This window comes from Malus domestica, chromosome 05 (genome assembly GCF_042453785.1).
Source record: "Malus domestica chromosome 05, GDT2T_hap1".
NCBI classification, from domain to species: domain Eukaryota; kingdom Viridiplantae; phylum Streptophyta; class Magnoliopsida; order Rosales; family Rosaceae; genus Malus; species Malus domestica.
Window position 1 is genome coordinate 24131568 of NC_091665.1, and position 14900 is coordinate 24146467.

Sequence of the window (14900 nt, forward strand, 5' to 3'; positions counted from 1 at the left end):
CAACAAAACTAGGATGAATTGAAAGAGGGCTTTGACTTTAATTGAAAGAAATGAAAGAGCTTGCAATATTGAATAAAGCTTTGAAATAAAAGGTTTCCGACATTGGTTTTATAGAGAGAGATTTGTTTGGTTATTTGAGTGTCCTTTTTCTTTTGCCTTTGCATCCTTTTACATAAGGAACTAAAAAGCCACTTGTTGGAAATGGATTGCAAACGTATACATAAAATGATAGAGTTTGGCATAAAGGCACCGCCCAAAACGTGTGCTACCTGATGCAACTCAAAATATCTCAATACCATAATTTAGCTTTAGACCCAAATAAGTGAAATGTGGACAAATTTAAGCACAAACATCTCCCAGAAAACTTTTCTATCAAAACTCTCTGACCCCTTAGTGGGAACACAATACTTGGATCGCAAGTCTCTTGATCTTGACAGTTGGGCAAGGATCAACTTTGAAGAAAAGCCCGGGGTCACTAGGGACTGTACATGCAGTCTTTCCTAAGCACTTCTGAAAAAAGCCAAAACAAAAACATCGGTTAGAACTTCAGAATTCATAATTTAGCAGATTGGTTGAGAAACCTGCATCATGACCAGGGAAATTTTTACCTCTTCAACGATCTTTTTGGTTCCCGGAGCATCACAGCTGCCAATGGCGTAAGTTCCACATACGCCTTCAGGAGTACCGAAGCTTGCGAACTCCACAGCAACAATCTTTTTGTAGTTTGGACACTTGAGTTGAGCAGTTGCGGCAGAGATGCCTGCAACAATTTGGAACTTGCCTCCCTTTCTTTCGAATGCATTAACGTGTGGAGGATGCATCTGTGAACTCATGGAACAGATTGTGTCTCTGTTGACCGTTAGGATCTCAATGTCTTTAGGGTCAGCATCCTGTTCCTCCAATACAACAAGGAAATTTTTGCCCGGCTTGATGAAAGATCTCGGAATATGGTACCTGATCAAAAGGGTTGCAAATGAAACTTAAATTTTCTGTTTTTGCGGAGATTTATATTGATATATTGCATCATACTATTACATTGTACGCTTTTTTCGTGTGTGATTTCACTTACTCGGCTTGAGTAGGTTGTCCAAGCGGAGAGAGGAAGGACATCCAGTGCCGCCCGATGCTTAAACCATTCACCCAAACCATTCCCTTTCCCATTCCAGTCATCCGGATAGCAACGGGGTCTTTCCCTTCAGGAGCATCAAAATATGTCTGCAACAAAAGCATTGGATATAAAATACTGCAATGTACAATTCAGTAAAATGCATCGGACTTTAGAATGTTGGCTTCAGAAACTTTACCTTGTACCATGTGAGAGCCCTTCCTTTGCCTGCAGCTTTAGTCCATTGGACTTTCTGCGCTCCCTTCTCAGTGAACACTTGCAAGTTTTCGCCATTCAAGCCAACCTGAATAATGGGAGCCAACAAAATTGGATATCATCTCCATTTCAATATTCCAAGGGAAATGATTTTGCACTCATGTTTTCTCCTGCGCTCCTCCCTAAGGAAAATGGGAGTGCGGAAATCATTTCCCAGTTATAACGGAAATTTAAGTGTACACACCCTATGTCCCCAGCCATTTTGTGAGAGATCAATTGTTCCTGTGTTCAATCCCAGGACTGTTATGGTTCGGGGTCCGGCGTATCTGTGCTCCATGTATGCTCCACTATCCTTCATTGATGAAAAATAAATTAGTTAGCACCTGTTTTAAATCCTAAACCTTACTCAAACTGTGCTAATAAGTTATGAGCTGACTTACTGGGAGTCCCACTGTCATGCAAAGCAATGAGATGTAGTTGAGCCCTTGCTTGAATGTGACAGGTTTCTCGAAGACAAATCCCTTCTCCGCGTGGCTTCCGTGTTCGGTTCCTGGAAACATCTTCGAATCGCTTAGTCATCATGTCAACAGAAAGTACAAGGGATGCCTTGTCACTGACATTGACAAAGTACGGAAACTAGTATGTATGTCTGCAGGACTGTTTCTGTGCTCTTACCGATATATTCACCATTGACGAATACGCCCATTGCGTGACCAAGACTTGGGATTCGGATAACCGGGCGAATAGAATCCTTCATCGGCAAGTCATATGGACCTAGGTCAAGGCTGCAGTCATAAAACATATGTCAGCAGTAATATCAAATTGTTTACATCCTAAAATATGCATACATGAACTTACCTAGTGGTAAACCATCCATAGTCTGTGGCATCTTTGAGCAAGTGGTAAAGTTCCTGTGGTTTCTTTTGATTCACTGGCACCTGCACAACGGTTGGAATTGGTTCTGGAGACATTTCCCAGTTGAGTTTTTTAGCAGCCTTTGATCGAACAAAGTTCCTCGTATTATGCTGTGACACAATCTGCTGAGAATTAAAGACCACGGTCTTGCAGTCTGGGAGGATGCTAATAGAATGTGGTGGCAGGAAATACTCCTGCCCACGCCAAGTGACACTTGTTTCGAGTTTTGAGTGGTTGTTTGCCAGGAAAGCAACACATATGTCTGTTCCAGGCTTCTCATAGAAACGAGCCTACAAAGCAGAATGAAGCCTATTAGTGACACTTTTTTTTCCTTCTCTTCCTGCATAATTTTCGATTTATGGGGATGTACGAGACTTGCCTCGGTTTCTTTGCCCAACTTTAGGACTCCAGGAGCTCCTGCTAACAAAGACTTCTTGCATAGATTCAAAGCCTTGTGCAAGTCCTTGAGGTGACCCCATTTCGGCTCCCTTTGCAAACCTGCATCGAAAATAAAATAATTCCCGATTTGAATGCGTATATGATGAGAAACCATCTTGAATTATCATCATATATAAAGAAATTCACGATCTTTTACCATATTCATCAAGAGGTGCTTCATCATAGTATCGAGTTGTTGTGAAAATAGAACTTGTTCTTCCAAAGTTTGTTCCACCATGGTACTGCAAGTGTCAAATAGGGTTGCTTTATATATTCTGCTGGTGATAATTTTATAAAGAATTTGAAGGTGGCCGGTTACCATATAGTAGTTGGTTAGGGTTCCATCCTTGGAGAAAAATCGAGCAACTGAAAACGCAATGTCTTCTGCCGATCTTTGTGAAGGAGGATCACCAAATACTCTGTACCTGTAATCATGAAAAAGAAGAAATGTGGTTAGAAAACCACCTTTTTTTTATATATACTCACTAGATATTCTATATATCTACTTACTGAGCAGTCCAGTTCTCAGTCCATAGAGAAGGCTTGTGAGGCTTATTAGGGCCTGGAAAAGTGTCTCCACAGTGCCTTCCATTGCAAGTATTAATCTGAACACACACAAAAACAATAAAACTTTGTTCTACCGATAAATTTTAATGCTTAATTTATCTTAGAATCAACAGAGATTAAGTTCGTAAACTTACGACTGGATCAGGAGCATCCTTCTGTTTGCACATGATCCATGGCACACCGACGTTCTGCGCAAGTGCCATTTTTGCTGCCCACTGCACATAACTGTCCCCCAACTCTCTATATGCACGCTGGACATGAGTGTACTCATTTTCAACCTGTGTCATGAAACATTATAAGTTAGCCAGATCAGATGAATAATGCTTCCCCAGAAGTAACAATTTTCGGAGAGGAACCAAGTACCAACCTGAGCTAAGATGATTGGACCTCCCTGTGGAGCAAATAGCTTCTCATCTTTCATCATCTTCATTATCTTAACCACGAATGCCTCCATGTGTTGCTGCAAAAGGAATTTAAGGTCTTATAATATCAGTTACTATGGCTCCTCAAATCATATTAGTTTTTCACATTGAGGTGTGATGTACCTTGTATGTTGGATTATCCGAACGGAAAACTATGTTCGGTTCCTCCCTCAGCCAATATGGAAGCCCTCTAAATCGAAATTTGTTAGAAATAATTCATCATAGGAAGGGAATTAAGATGAACATCAACATTACCAAATTATATATTTACCCGTGGTTCCATTCGGCTTGGATGAATGGCCCTACCCTGAGGGTGACATACATATTGTTCTCCTGAATCAGCCTGATGAACTTCACCAAATCGGCGTTGCCCTCGAAATTCCACTGCAAAATCAATACAAGATTCAATGCAAGCCATAATTTTTCACAATTTAATCACATTCTTCATGTAATCCAAGCAACAATCTGTATAATTTTCCTAGTACCTTGCCTTTCACAGGCTCATGAAGGTTCCAAAAGACATAAGTTTGAATCACATTCAAACCTCCCTGTTTTGCCTTCCTGAGAAGATCAGGCCACATCTGAAAAAACCCAATTGAGCACAAATATTAACAATCAAATTTCATCACCAAACACCAAAATAAATTACAAGATAAACGCGGGAGCTAGTAGCTCCATTTCTTCAGAGCATTCACTCTTGCACCCGACCGAAGGTAACATACATCCGCCGTGCTTTCAATTTAACTAATCTCCTTTGTGCAAAAATAAATATAGAAGATAGAATTTAAAAAACTTACATCCACTGTGCTCCTTGGATAATGAATTGAACCAGAAAAGAAAATCTCGCGTTTTCCGTTGATCATGATGGACCTGCCATCATATGTCACCTCCCCGACTTCAAGTTTCTTCTTGTCTCTCTTTTCAACAACTGGATCTTCCCCTTCCAGCAAGTCCACCAATGCTACCCCATCTGCAGCAGCAGCCGGCTTCTTAACGTTGGCATAAACTAGACTGTCCGAGACCACCAAAAGAACAAAAGAAATCCACAGAAAAGTCCTTGACACCACCATTGTTACAACTTCAACACTCGAAATTTGACAATTAACACTGGTTCAGAAATTCCATCAAACACAAAGATATAAGGAGATAGATGGTTGATATACACCTACTGATCGAAAACTTGGATTTATAGCAATTTTTTTCATGAGTGCGTTTGAACATCTTATATGCTATTGTTAGAAGAGAGAACATCCGATTATTTGGGGGTTGAATGTGGACTACGGCAAGGAGGGAAATATTTGTGGATGTGAAAGTGAAAGTTGATCCGAGACTGAAGGGTAGACCAGGTTTGTGTATTGATTTGCATGTTTATATGGCAAATTTGTCTATTTATTTGGTTATATATTTTTGACTAATTTCATATCCCACATAAAATTGCTTCCACTTGGCACTTTCCATTTTTTTTGCTTTCTTTCTTTCCCATTTTAATTACATCCTTTCCGTGTCAAAGGTTTTGTTTGGGATTTAGGATGACCCATTGTGTGTATCTTGGCTTACAAGTAAGGGGATCAAAAGAAAAAAAAATTAAAAGGATTGAATTGGGATCACATTGATTGAAAAAAGATTGTGTATATAATCTAACATTGTTAATAATATGCACCATTTATTTGGCAGTTTGATATCTAGATTTCGGTTCCTTTCCAAAACCATTCACAGATCTACAACTCATGCACCATTCGTTTTATGAGAGGGTCTTTTTGATGGATGTCGTACCAAGCATAAAAAGAAAAGTGGAACACTAGAACAAGAGCAGATGTAGCCAGAACGGAGTTCTGTGGTTTAGAACATCTCTGTACTCATAGGTTATGCTCCATTTTAGAACATCTCTGTACTCATAGGTTAAACTCCCTTAGAGCTTAGTGATCACTTTTGAGACATTCGTTTTGTTCGGTTATCCACCTTGAAGTAATTTTCTTGCTTTGCACTATCATTGTTTAGGCATTGTGTGATTGGATAGCTGGAAATGCATCCTTTCTTTTAGAAACCAAATGGATTTGCTTTTAAAGTTGTATTCCCATGATGGTTGAATTGGGTTGTGATACTTTACATACAATTTTTCTTGGAATTTGCTGCGTGGAGATACACTTACAGGATGCTGGGCAACTGCGGGAGTGTTGACCGAGAAGGGGATTCCAATAACTAGTTTAAACGGGAAGTGGTTTGTATATGGAAACTCGGGTGTCTGGATGAAGATACCATTTCGGTTTTCTTGTTTGGTGATGCTTATGAGTCTTACTGCAAAGAGCAGTCTGGAATGGTTTTTGCGCTGTTTAATTGCACCATACGCAAGGATGCGCTGGTATTAAATTGTCAGGCTGCTCTTTTATTTATGACCATTTCCTTCTTATATCGTCATGACTGTTTTTATGTGTTAATGCAGGGTGGAGGTTTTTCGTTGGGCGTGTATTTGTAGGAGGAAGAGCGATAGAGAAACGCTTTAATAGGTTTCTATGGAAGAAGGCTCAAGCCAATATTTTAGGAGAGGGAAGAGGTTTTTAAACTTGAAACGACTCTTCTGATTTCTTTCACACATCAAACTCGTAACACTACTTGGCTCTTATAACCACTACAATACATCATCATTTATTTAGCTAATTATAAGCTTCTTACTAATTGAAACATCTAGAGAAATCATGATTAACCTCTAGAAATTCCAAACATCACAACTCTAGAACTTCTATCTTTCTTAACCCTGATTTATGACTCTTTCTTGGTAACTTAAATTTGGTTTAACCTCCCAACATTGCCTCCCTTAAACCAAATTTGCTTTTGATTCCTAGTCTTGAAACATCTCACTTGAACACTTGCTCACCAAGCGGCTTTGTGAACACATCTGTCATATGTTCATCTGTTTTGCAATACTTTAGCTGTATAACTCCCTCACTAACAAGCTCCCTTAGGAAATGAAAGCGGATGCAGAGGTGCTTTGTTCTCCCATGTAGAACATGATCTTTTGATATTGAAATTGTTGAGCTATTGTCACAAAACAAAGTGGTTGGACCTTTTTGTTTATGCAACAGACTCTCCAAAATGCCAAGTAGACAAACTGTGTGACATCAAGAGAGGCAGCTATGTACTCCGCTTCTGATGTAGAGAGGGCAACAATCGATTGCTTCCTCGGACTCCATGAAATCACGCCACTTCCCAGACTAAAAACATAACCTACAGTGCTTTTGCAATCATTAATACTTCCAGCTAAATCACTGTCAGTATAGCCAATAAGTTTCACTGGAACATTTGCTTCATAAAAAATGTCATAATCAACGGTTCCTTTGATGTATCGCAGAATTCTTTATGCAGCTTCCCAATGATTTGAATGTGGCTTTTCCATAAACCTACTCACCAAACTTACTGCATACATAATGTCCAGTCTCATGGCCATTAAGTACATCAAATTACCCACCAAACTTCGAAACTTGGTGGAATCGACAAGTCTCCCTTCACCATCTTTGCTTAGCTTTAGGCCTGTAATGCATGGTGTCACTATTGGGTTTGTGTTCTCCTTCCCATATTTCTTCAAAACTTATTTTACATAACTCTCTTGAGAAATGAAAATGTCTTTCTTAGATTGAGAAACTTCAATACCAAGAAAGTGATGTAGCTTGCCCAAATCTGTCATCTCAAATTCTTTCATCATAGAGAGCTTAAAACCATTTAATAGCTCTAACTCATTTCCGATAAAGATAAGATCATCCACATAAAGACTTACGACCATGAAACTTCCTTGTGAGGTGCTTTTGACATAGAGGGTATGTTCATACGAGCACTTCTGAAAACCATGTTTCTTGAAGTATGAATTAATACGGTTGTACCATGCACGTGGTGATTGCTTGAGCCCATATAACGCCTTCTTAAGCTTGTAAACTTTGTTTTCCTCTCCTTTGTTAACATATTCAGGTGGCTGCTCCAAATAAACTTCTTCTTGAAGGACACCATCCAAGAACACAGACTTTACATCCATTTGAAAAATTTCCCAATTGTTTTGTGCAGCAAGATAGATGATCAGTCAAATAGTGTCAAGTTGGAAATAGAAGAAAAACTTCAGTATAGTCTTCACCTTCCTTTTGCGTATAAACCTTTGCAACGAGTCTCGCCTTGTACTTGTTAATGGACCCATCTGCATTTTTATTTGTCTTATATACCCATTTCACACCAATAGGATTCTTGTGTGCTGGTAGATTTGTGAGCTCCCAAGTCTTATTCTTCTCAATAGCCTTTATTTCTTCATCCATAACTTACTTCCTTTTTTCCTCTTCACATGCTTCATTAAATGAAACTGGATCCTCTCCAGCAAAGAAGGAAAAGAATATAGTATTATCCTTCAAATCTACTTGCTTTGAAAAGTCATAAAGATCTTGTGTACTTCTTAACTTTCTTGGAGGCGAGTTGTCATCACTTGTTGTAGCTCTTGGAGATTGAGGAGCAATTTCTGATTGATAAGTATCATCTTCTTACATAATAGACAATTTTGATGTACCATTTTCTTCTTCAAAGAAAGCATTTTCATCAAAGTGGACATCATAGCTGATCAAGAACTTTTTGGTCTTCGGATTGTACAGCTTGTAGGCCTTGCTCCTTTCATTATATCCAATGAAAATGCACTTTTCTACCTTATGGTCGAGCTTGTTTCTCAACTCCTTTGGAACATGGGAATAGGCAGCACAACCAAAAATCTTCAAACGTTGCACTCTCGATTTCACTCAATACCATGCTTCATGAGGTGTGCAATCCTTCAAACTCTTTGTTGGTCATCTATTGATTAAATATGCAACACAAGAAACAACTTCTGCCCTAAGTTCTTGTTGCAATTTTTTCTTCTTGAGCATGCATCTCACCATCTGCATGATTTTCCGGTTCTTTCTTTCGCTCACACCATTTTGTTGAGGTGTATATCGGGCTGTCAACTAATGCTTTAATCTGTGATCTCTGCAATTATTTTGAAACTCATTGGAGAGATACTCTCCACCACAACCTGTCCTTGAACTTTTGATTGGAAGACTAACAAACTTTTCAACTTCGGCCTTGAAATGCTTCATATTTTTCTTTGAGGAAGTAAACCCAAACTTTTCATGAGAAATCATCAATAAATGTAATGAAATATAGACTACTTCCAAAAGATGCTACTGGCATTGGACCACACAAGTCAGAATGAATAAGCTCCAACAGCTTCTTTGCTCGCCAAAATGACTCTAAAGGAAATGAACTTCTATGTTGCTTACCAAATTGACAATCTTTATAAACGCCATTTACTAGATCAAATTGAGGCAGCACATGTACCATTCTTTTGTTTTACAGCAACTTCAAACTTCCATAATTTAAATGGCCATATTTGTCATGCCATAACTTAGAGACTTCTTTTTTAGAACTAAGCAAGATAGTTTTGTTGTCTGGAGCTTCAAAGGAAACAAGTTATTTGCGGCAAGTCCAACCTTGGCAACAAATTTATCCTTCCTTTTAATAACACAAAAATCACCATGGAGGCGAATATCATAACCCTTCCTCAACAGATGACCCATACTCAATAAATTACTCTTCAAACCAGAAACATAATATACTTCAAAAACCTTCTCAATTGTTCCAGATTTTGGTTTGAAAGATACCTCACCAATTCCCTCAATTTTATACGCTTTATCATCTCCAATTCTTACTTGACCACGATTGAACTTATAGAGGACAAATAAAAAGTTTTTGTTACCTGTCATATGTTTGCTAACTCTGCTATCCAAATACCACACATTGTTCATTTGATCTCCATGACATGCAAGCAATAAAATTTCTTTATAATCACCTTCTCCAAAATTGGTTTGATGCATACAACTTGCTCCATATTGTTTTTCATCATCAGCCTTTTTGAACCGACATTCTCTTATCTTGTGCCCAGGTTTGTTGCAATAATAGCATTCTGAAGTGCCATGTCCTCTTCCTTTTCGAAAAACACATCATCTTCCTCCGTACAAATTGAAATTTCTTTCACCTTCATTATTGGAATTGCTTGATGAGCCTCATTCATTGCCATAAGAATTAGTGCCTCTGCCATTCAAATTTCTTCCTCTACCTCGTCCGCCTCTTCCACATCCAAAGCTTGATTGCCATTGCCTCCCATAGTTGTAACTTGAGACTTGAGTGCTTGATCAGGTTGAGTAGCGGGAGGATTCCTCAAATTAATTTTGATTTCATGTGCCTCCAATTTTCCTTGTACTTCTTCCATAGAAAAAGTTGAAATATCATTTGACTCTTTGATTGCAGCCACAACATAATCGAATTTCACCGGTAAGCTGGGGAGAATTTTTTTCAACAATTCTTACATCTTCAAGAATCTCCCCATTTAAAGCCATTTGATTAACAACAAAGGTAACTCTGATAAAATAGTCTTTGATTGTCTCATCTTCTTTCATCTCCAACTTTTCAAATTCTTTCCTTAAAGATTGCAGACAAACCTTCTTTACCTTCTCCTTACCCTTGTAAGCATTCTCAATCATATCTCATGCTTGCTTTTTATTTTCAGCTTTCGCAACTCTTTCATATGCTAGCATCTCAATGGTTTGATAGATGTGGAAAAGTGTCTTGCTATCCTTCTTTTGGTTCTCCCTCAAACTATTCATCTGCGCTTGAGTTAACACAGCTTCGTTGTCCGTCTCTTCATAGTCTGCTTCAACAATATTCCATAGCTCCAAAGCCTTCAACAACACCTTCATATTATTGCTTCAATAGTCGTAATTATCACCACCAAATCGAGGAATTAGTGAAACCAAGTTGTGACCATTTGCATTTGCAATCGCCATATTGACAAAAACTTCAACAAGGCTCTGATACCAATTTTTAGGAGGAAGAGCAACAGAGAAACGCTTCAATAGGTTTCTATGAAAGATGGCTCAAGCCAATATTTTAGAAGAGGGGAGAGGTTTTAAAACTTGAAAAGACTCTTTTGATTTCTATCACACATCAAACTTGTAACACTACATGGCTTTTATAACCACTACAATACATCATCATTTATTTAGCTAATTATAAGCTTTTTAATAATTGAAACATCTAGAGAAATCATGATTAACTCTAGAAATTCCAAACGTCACAACTCTAGAACATCTATCTTTCTTAACCCTGATTTATGACTCTTTCTTGGTAACTTAAATTTGGTGTAACCTTCCAACAGTATTCAGCTAACCAAATGTAGATGGGCCCTTCAGTCGATTATGGAGTTTGCAAATGGAAAAGGAAGGATGGAATGGCGTGTACTGTAGTCATAACCAAGTACGTTACATGCTGTTCTTTGATCATCTATATTCGATCACAGATGGTTATAATAAGTAATTACTGCCAGCTGACTGTTATAATGAGTAATTAATGAGCTATATAAATCATCTTGAATCTTGAGCAAGGGCACATGAATGCTGACGTATAGAACTTCATCGTAGATGATAAATGCATAATAAGTTGCATCAGATAGATGTTATATATATAGACACACACACCAGAAATCAGATATGTAACCAGTGGCGGATCCATAGTGGGGTCAATGGGGTCGCACGACCCCTTGGAAGCCATGGAAACAACCTGTGAGACCTCTTGGAGCTGCTGGTGCGACCCCTTGGGGCTGCATACCAAGTGTTCGACGAAAGTCCTCGGCAGTTCGCTGGGCTGGTTGAAGAAGACGAAGGCGCTCACGCGTCTGTTTGATTTTTGAAACAGCTTGGGCAAAACAACGTTGTTTGGGCCCAGGAAAATTTTTTAAATGACCTGGCCAAAACGACGTCGTTTTGGGCCAGGTTTGAACAAAAAAAAAATGCCCGGCGTGTCCTGGGCAGGTCTGAACAAAAAAAAAAACCAACCGTGTCCTTTTCAGCCATATTTTGCACAGAACCGAAGCCCTCGAATCCAAAATCCCCAAATTTCTTTTGTTTTCTCCTCCTCCAACCCTAAGTTCCAAACTCAATCCTCCCCAAACCCTCAACTCCATCTCCTCCCTTGCTGCCGCCATTAAGGTGCCTTTGTGTTGCCGTCATCGTCACTGTGGTGGTGGTGCCACCAGCTTTGCTCTTTGTATTTGCTCATTGTTATTGTGAAATTTCACAATTCAAGTAAGTTCTAAACCCTATGTATGATATATTTAATTTAATTGAAACCTAATTCATATTTATTTTGATTATATTGGTGGTTTGTTTATATTGTGAGTATTTATTTTGAATATTTTGTATATGTAGAATATATTTAATTTAATTGAAAATCAATTCATATTTATTTTGATTATATTGATGGTTTGTTTATATTGTGAGTTTTTATTTTCATTATTTTGTATATGTAGAATGCAAGATGAGATATTTAATTTAATTGAAATCCAATTCATACTTATTTTGATTATGTTGATGGTTTGTTTATATTGTGAGTTTTTATTTTCATTATTTTGTATATGTAGAATTTTGTATATGTAGAATGCAAGATGAGATATTTAATTTAATTGAAATTCAATTCATATTTATTTTGATTATATTGATGGTTTGTTTATATTGTGAGTTTTTATTTTCATTATTTTGTATATGTAGAATGCAAGATGAGATATTTAATTTAATTGAAATCCAATTCATATTTATTTTGATTATGTTGATGGTTTGTTTTTATTGTGAGTATTTATTTTGAATATTTTGTATATGTAGAATTATTATGGAACGGTTTTTTAAGAGAAAGTCACCATCGGGTTCGGGTAGTTCGAATAATGTTGATAGTTCAAATACTGTTGGTAGTTCAAGAACTCCAAGTTCAAGACAAAGTCAGTTAGATGGTGTTTTGGGTAATCTTGAAGTGGATCCTGGATTGAGAACTCGAATAATAGATTATGATGCTAATATGAGAGATGAGGTCCGAAAATCATATCTACAAAAAGGACCTTGTCAACCTAGAGGTCATAATTTCCCAATAACTAATATGTCGGGAATTAATCGACGCTTCATTCCCCAATGGTTTGATGAGTTTGATTGGTTGGAGTATAGTATATCTAAAGATGCGGCATTTTGTCTCTATTGTTATCTCTTTAAAACCAATTTTGCACAAGTGGGTAGTGAAGCTTTCACTGGAGATGGATTTAAGACTTGGAAGAAAGGGAGAGAAAGATTTAAGATGCATGTTGGACCGGTTGGGAGTGTTCATAATAAGGCTAGAGAAGCTGCTACAAATTTTATGAATCAAGCTACACATATTGAAATGGCAGTGAGCAAACACTCCGACCAAGCTCGTAAGGCTTATTGCACATGCTTGAATGCATCAATCAAGTGCACTAAGTTTTTATTGCGACAAGGTCTTCCTTTTCGTGGCCATGATGAAAGTGCCACTTCAAGCAATAGGGGAAATTACTTGGAGTTATTGCAATTCCTTGCAGATAATAATGATAAAGTTAGAGAAGTTGTGATGGAAAATGCTCCGGGGAATCTCAGATTAGTAGCTCCTAGCATTCAAAAAGAAATTGTGAATTCATGTGCCCTTGAAACACTTGATGCTATCATGGATGGTCTAAAAGATAGATTCTTTTCAATATTGGTGGATGAAGCACGTGATGTATCGGTGAAAGAGCAAATGGCTATGGTGTTGCGTTATGTGGATGACAACATGCATATAATTGAAAGATTTGTGGGTATCCAACATGTTGCCAACACTACTTCAAGTTCACTAAAGGATGCTATTGACACATTATTTTCTCGCAACGATTTGAGCATTTCCAAGCTACGAGGACAAGGTTATGATGGTGCTAGCAATATGAGAGGTGAGTTGAATGGCCTTAAAACAAAGATATTGAGAGAACAACCTTGTGCATATTATGTTCATTGATTTGCTCATCAACTTCAACTAGCTCTTGTTGCCGTAGCAAAGAAGAATATAGACATTGCCTATTTTTTTGCAACGGTTAATAATGTTGGAGCATCTTGTAAGCGGCGTGATTTACTTAGAGAGCAACTTCAAGAAGAGCTTGTGATAGCTTTTGAAAATGATTGTCTTATAACGGGGCGAGGCTTAAATCAAGAAACAAGTCTCAAACGTGCCGGTGACACACGATGGAACTCACACTATGGTACCTTGATTAGCATCATTTCCATGTTTTCATCCGTGGTTCATGTGCTTCAAATGGTTATTGATGATAATCCCAATGACAGTGCGGGTGAAGCAAATAAGTTAATGAGAGTTATACGTACTTTTGAGTTTGTGTTTCACCTTTTCTTGATGAAAGTCATATTAGGACTCACAAATGATTTGTCACAAGCATTGCAAAGGAAAGATCAAGAAATTGTGAATGCAATGGCTTTAGTGAAATCATGCAAGGAAAAGCTACATTGGATGAGGAATAATGGGTTCGATGCATTGGTTGATGAAGTATCTTCTTTTTGTGAAAAACATTATATTGATGTTCCTAACATAGAAGAGGCATTTATACTTCCAGGGAGGTCAAGGCGTAATGCTCCAATAAAGACAAATCGTCATCATTATCGTGTGGAGCTCTTTATTTATGTCATTGATGAGCAAATTACGGAGTTAGAGGATCGCTTTAATGAGGTAAATACCGAGTTGCTTATTTGTTTGGCATGTTTGAGTCCGAAAGATTCATTTGTAGCTTTTGATAAACCAAAGTTACTTCGTCTTGCTCAATTTTATCCTCAAGACTTTTCGGATGAGGATCGTTTGGCACTTGAAGATCAACTTGAGATTTATATTCATTATGTGCGTTCCAGTAGTGATTTCTCTCAATTGGAAGGGATTGGTGATCTTGCAAAAAAAATGGTGGAGACAAGGATGCATCAAGTATTCAATTATGTATGCTCATTACATTGTCTTTGGTTTTACCAGTTGCAACTGCTTCAGTGGAGAGAGCATTTTCTGTCATGAATATTGTTAAGGGTCCACTTAGGAACAAAATGGGAGATCAATGGTTGAGTGATAGCTTGCTTGTTTATATTGAGAGAGATATTTTTGCTTGTATTGAAAATGAAGCTATAATGCTTCGTTTTCAAAATATGAAACCTCGTCGTGGACAATTATAACTTGTAATATTGTTTCCGTTATGAATTATGAATGAAAGTACTATGATTTCATTTTCAACATGTTTTTCCATCCTAAATTTTTTTTTGGACTTTTACACTATGACCCCTTGTGGTAAGATTTCTGGCTCCGCCACTATATGTAACCATGTAATAATG

At 37.8% G+C, this 14900-nt stretch overlaps 3 protein-coding genes across 3 annotated transcripts; 1 reads left to right on the forward strand and 2 right to left on the reverse strand.

Moving 5' to 3' along the window:
- Positions 1 to 14: 14 nt before the first annotated feature.
- On the reverse strand, positions 15 to 4854 carry LOC103410607 (beta-galactosidase 13-like). The gene is made up of 18 exons (XM_070822416.1): positions 4461 to 4854; positions 4149 to 4244; positions 3935 to 4047; positions 3787 to 3853; positions 3609 to 3701; positions 3376 to 3519; positions 3185 to 3279; positions 2994 to 3099; positions 2832 to 2916; positions 2616 to 2734; positions 2180 to 2526; positions 1997 to 2106; positions 1762 to 1871; positions 1566 to 1673; positions 1305 to 1409; positions 1070 to 1215; positions 609 to 954; positions 15 to 510 (listed from the first exon to the last, which is right to left on the reverse strand). The coding sequence occupies exons 1-18, from the start codon at positions 4731 to 4733 to the stop codon at positions 391 to 393; spliced, it is 2583 nt and encodes an 860-aa protein (XP_070678517.1). The 5' UTR covers positions 4734 to 4854; the 3' UTR covers positions 15 to 390.
- Positions 4855 to 7958: 3104 nt separating this feature from the next.
- Positions 7959 to 10418, reverse strand: LOC139196155 (uncharacterized). The gene is made up of 5 exons (XM_070821815.1): positions 10216 to 10418; positions 9779 to 9998; positions 9153 to 9386; positions 8201 to 8396; positions 7959 to 8152 (listed from the first exon to the last, which is right to left on the reverse strand). The coding sequence occupies exons 1-5, from the start codon at positions 10416 to 10418 to the stop codon at positions 7959 to 7961; spliced, it is 1047 nt and encodes a 348-aa protein (XP_070677916.1).
- A 1963-nt stretch (positions 10419 to 12381) lies between these two features.
- On the forward strand, positions 12382 to 14317 carry LOC139196156 (uncharacterized). The gene is made up of 3 exons (XM_070821816.1): positions 12382 to 13474; positions 13562 to 14259; positions 14306 to 14317. Exons 1-3 carry the CDS (start codon positions 12382 to 12384, stop codon positions 14315 to 14317), a joined length of 1803 nt encoding a protein of 600 aa, XP_070677917.1.
- The last annotated feature ends 583 nt before the right edge of the window (positions 14318 to 14900 follow it).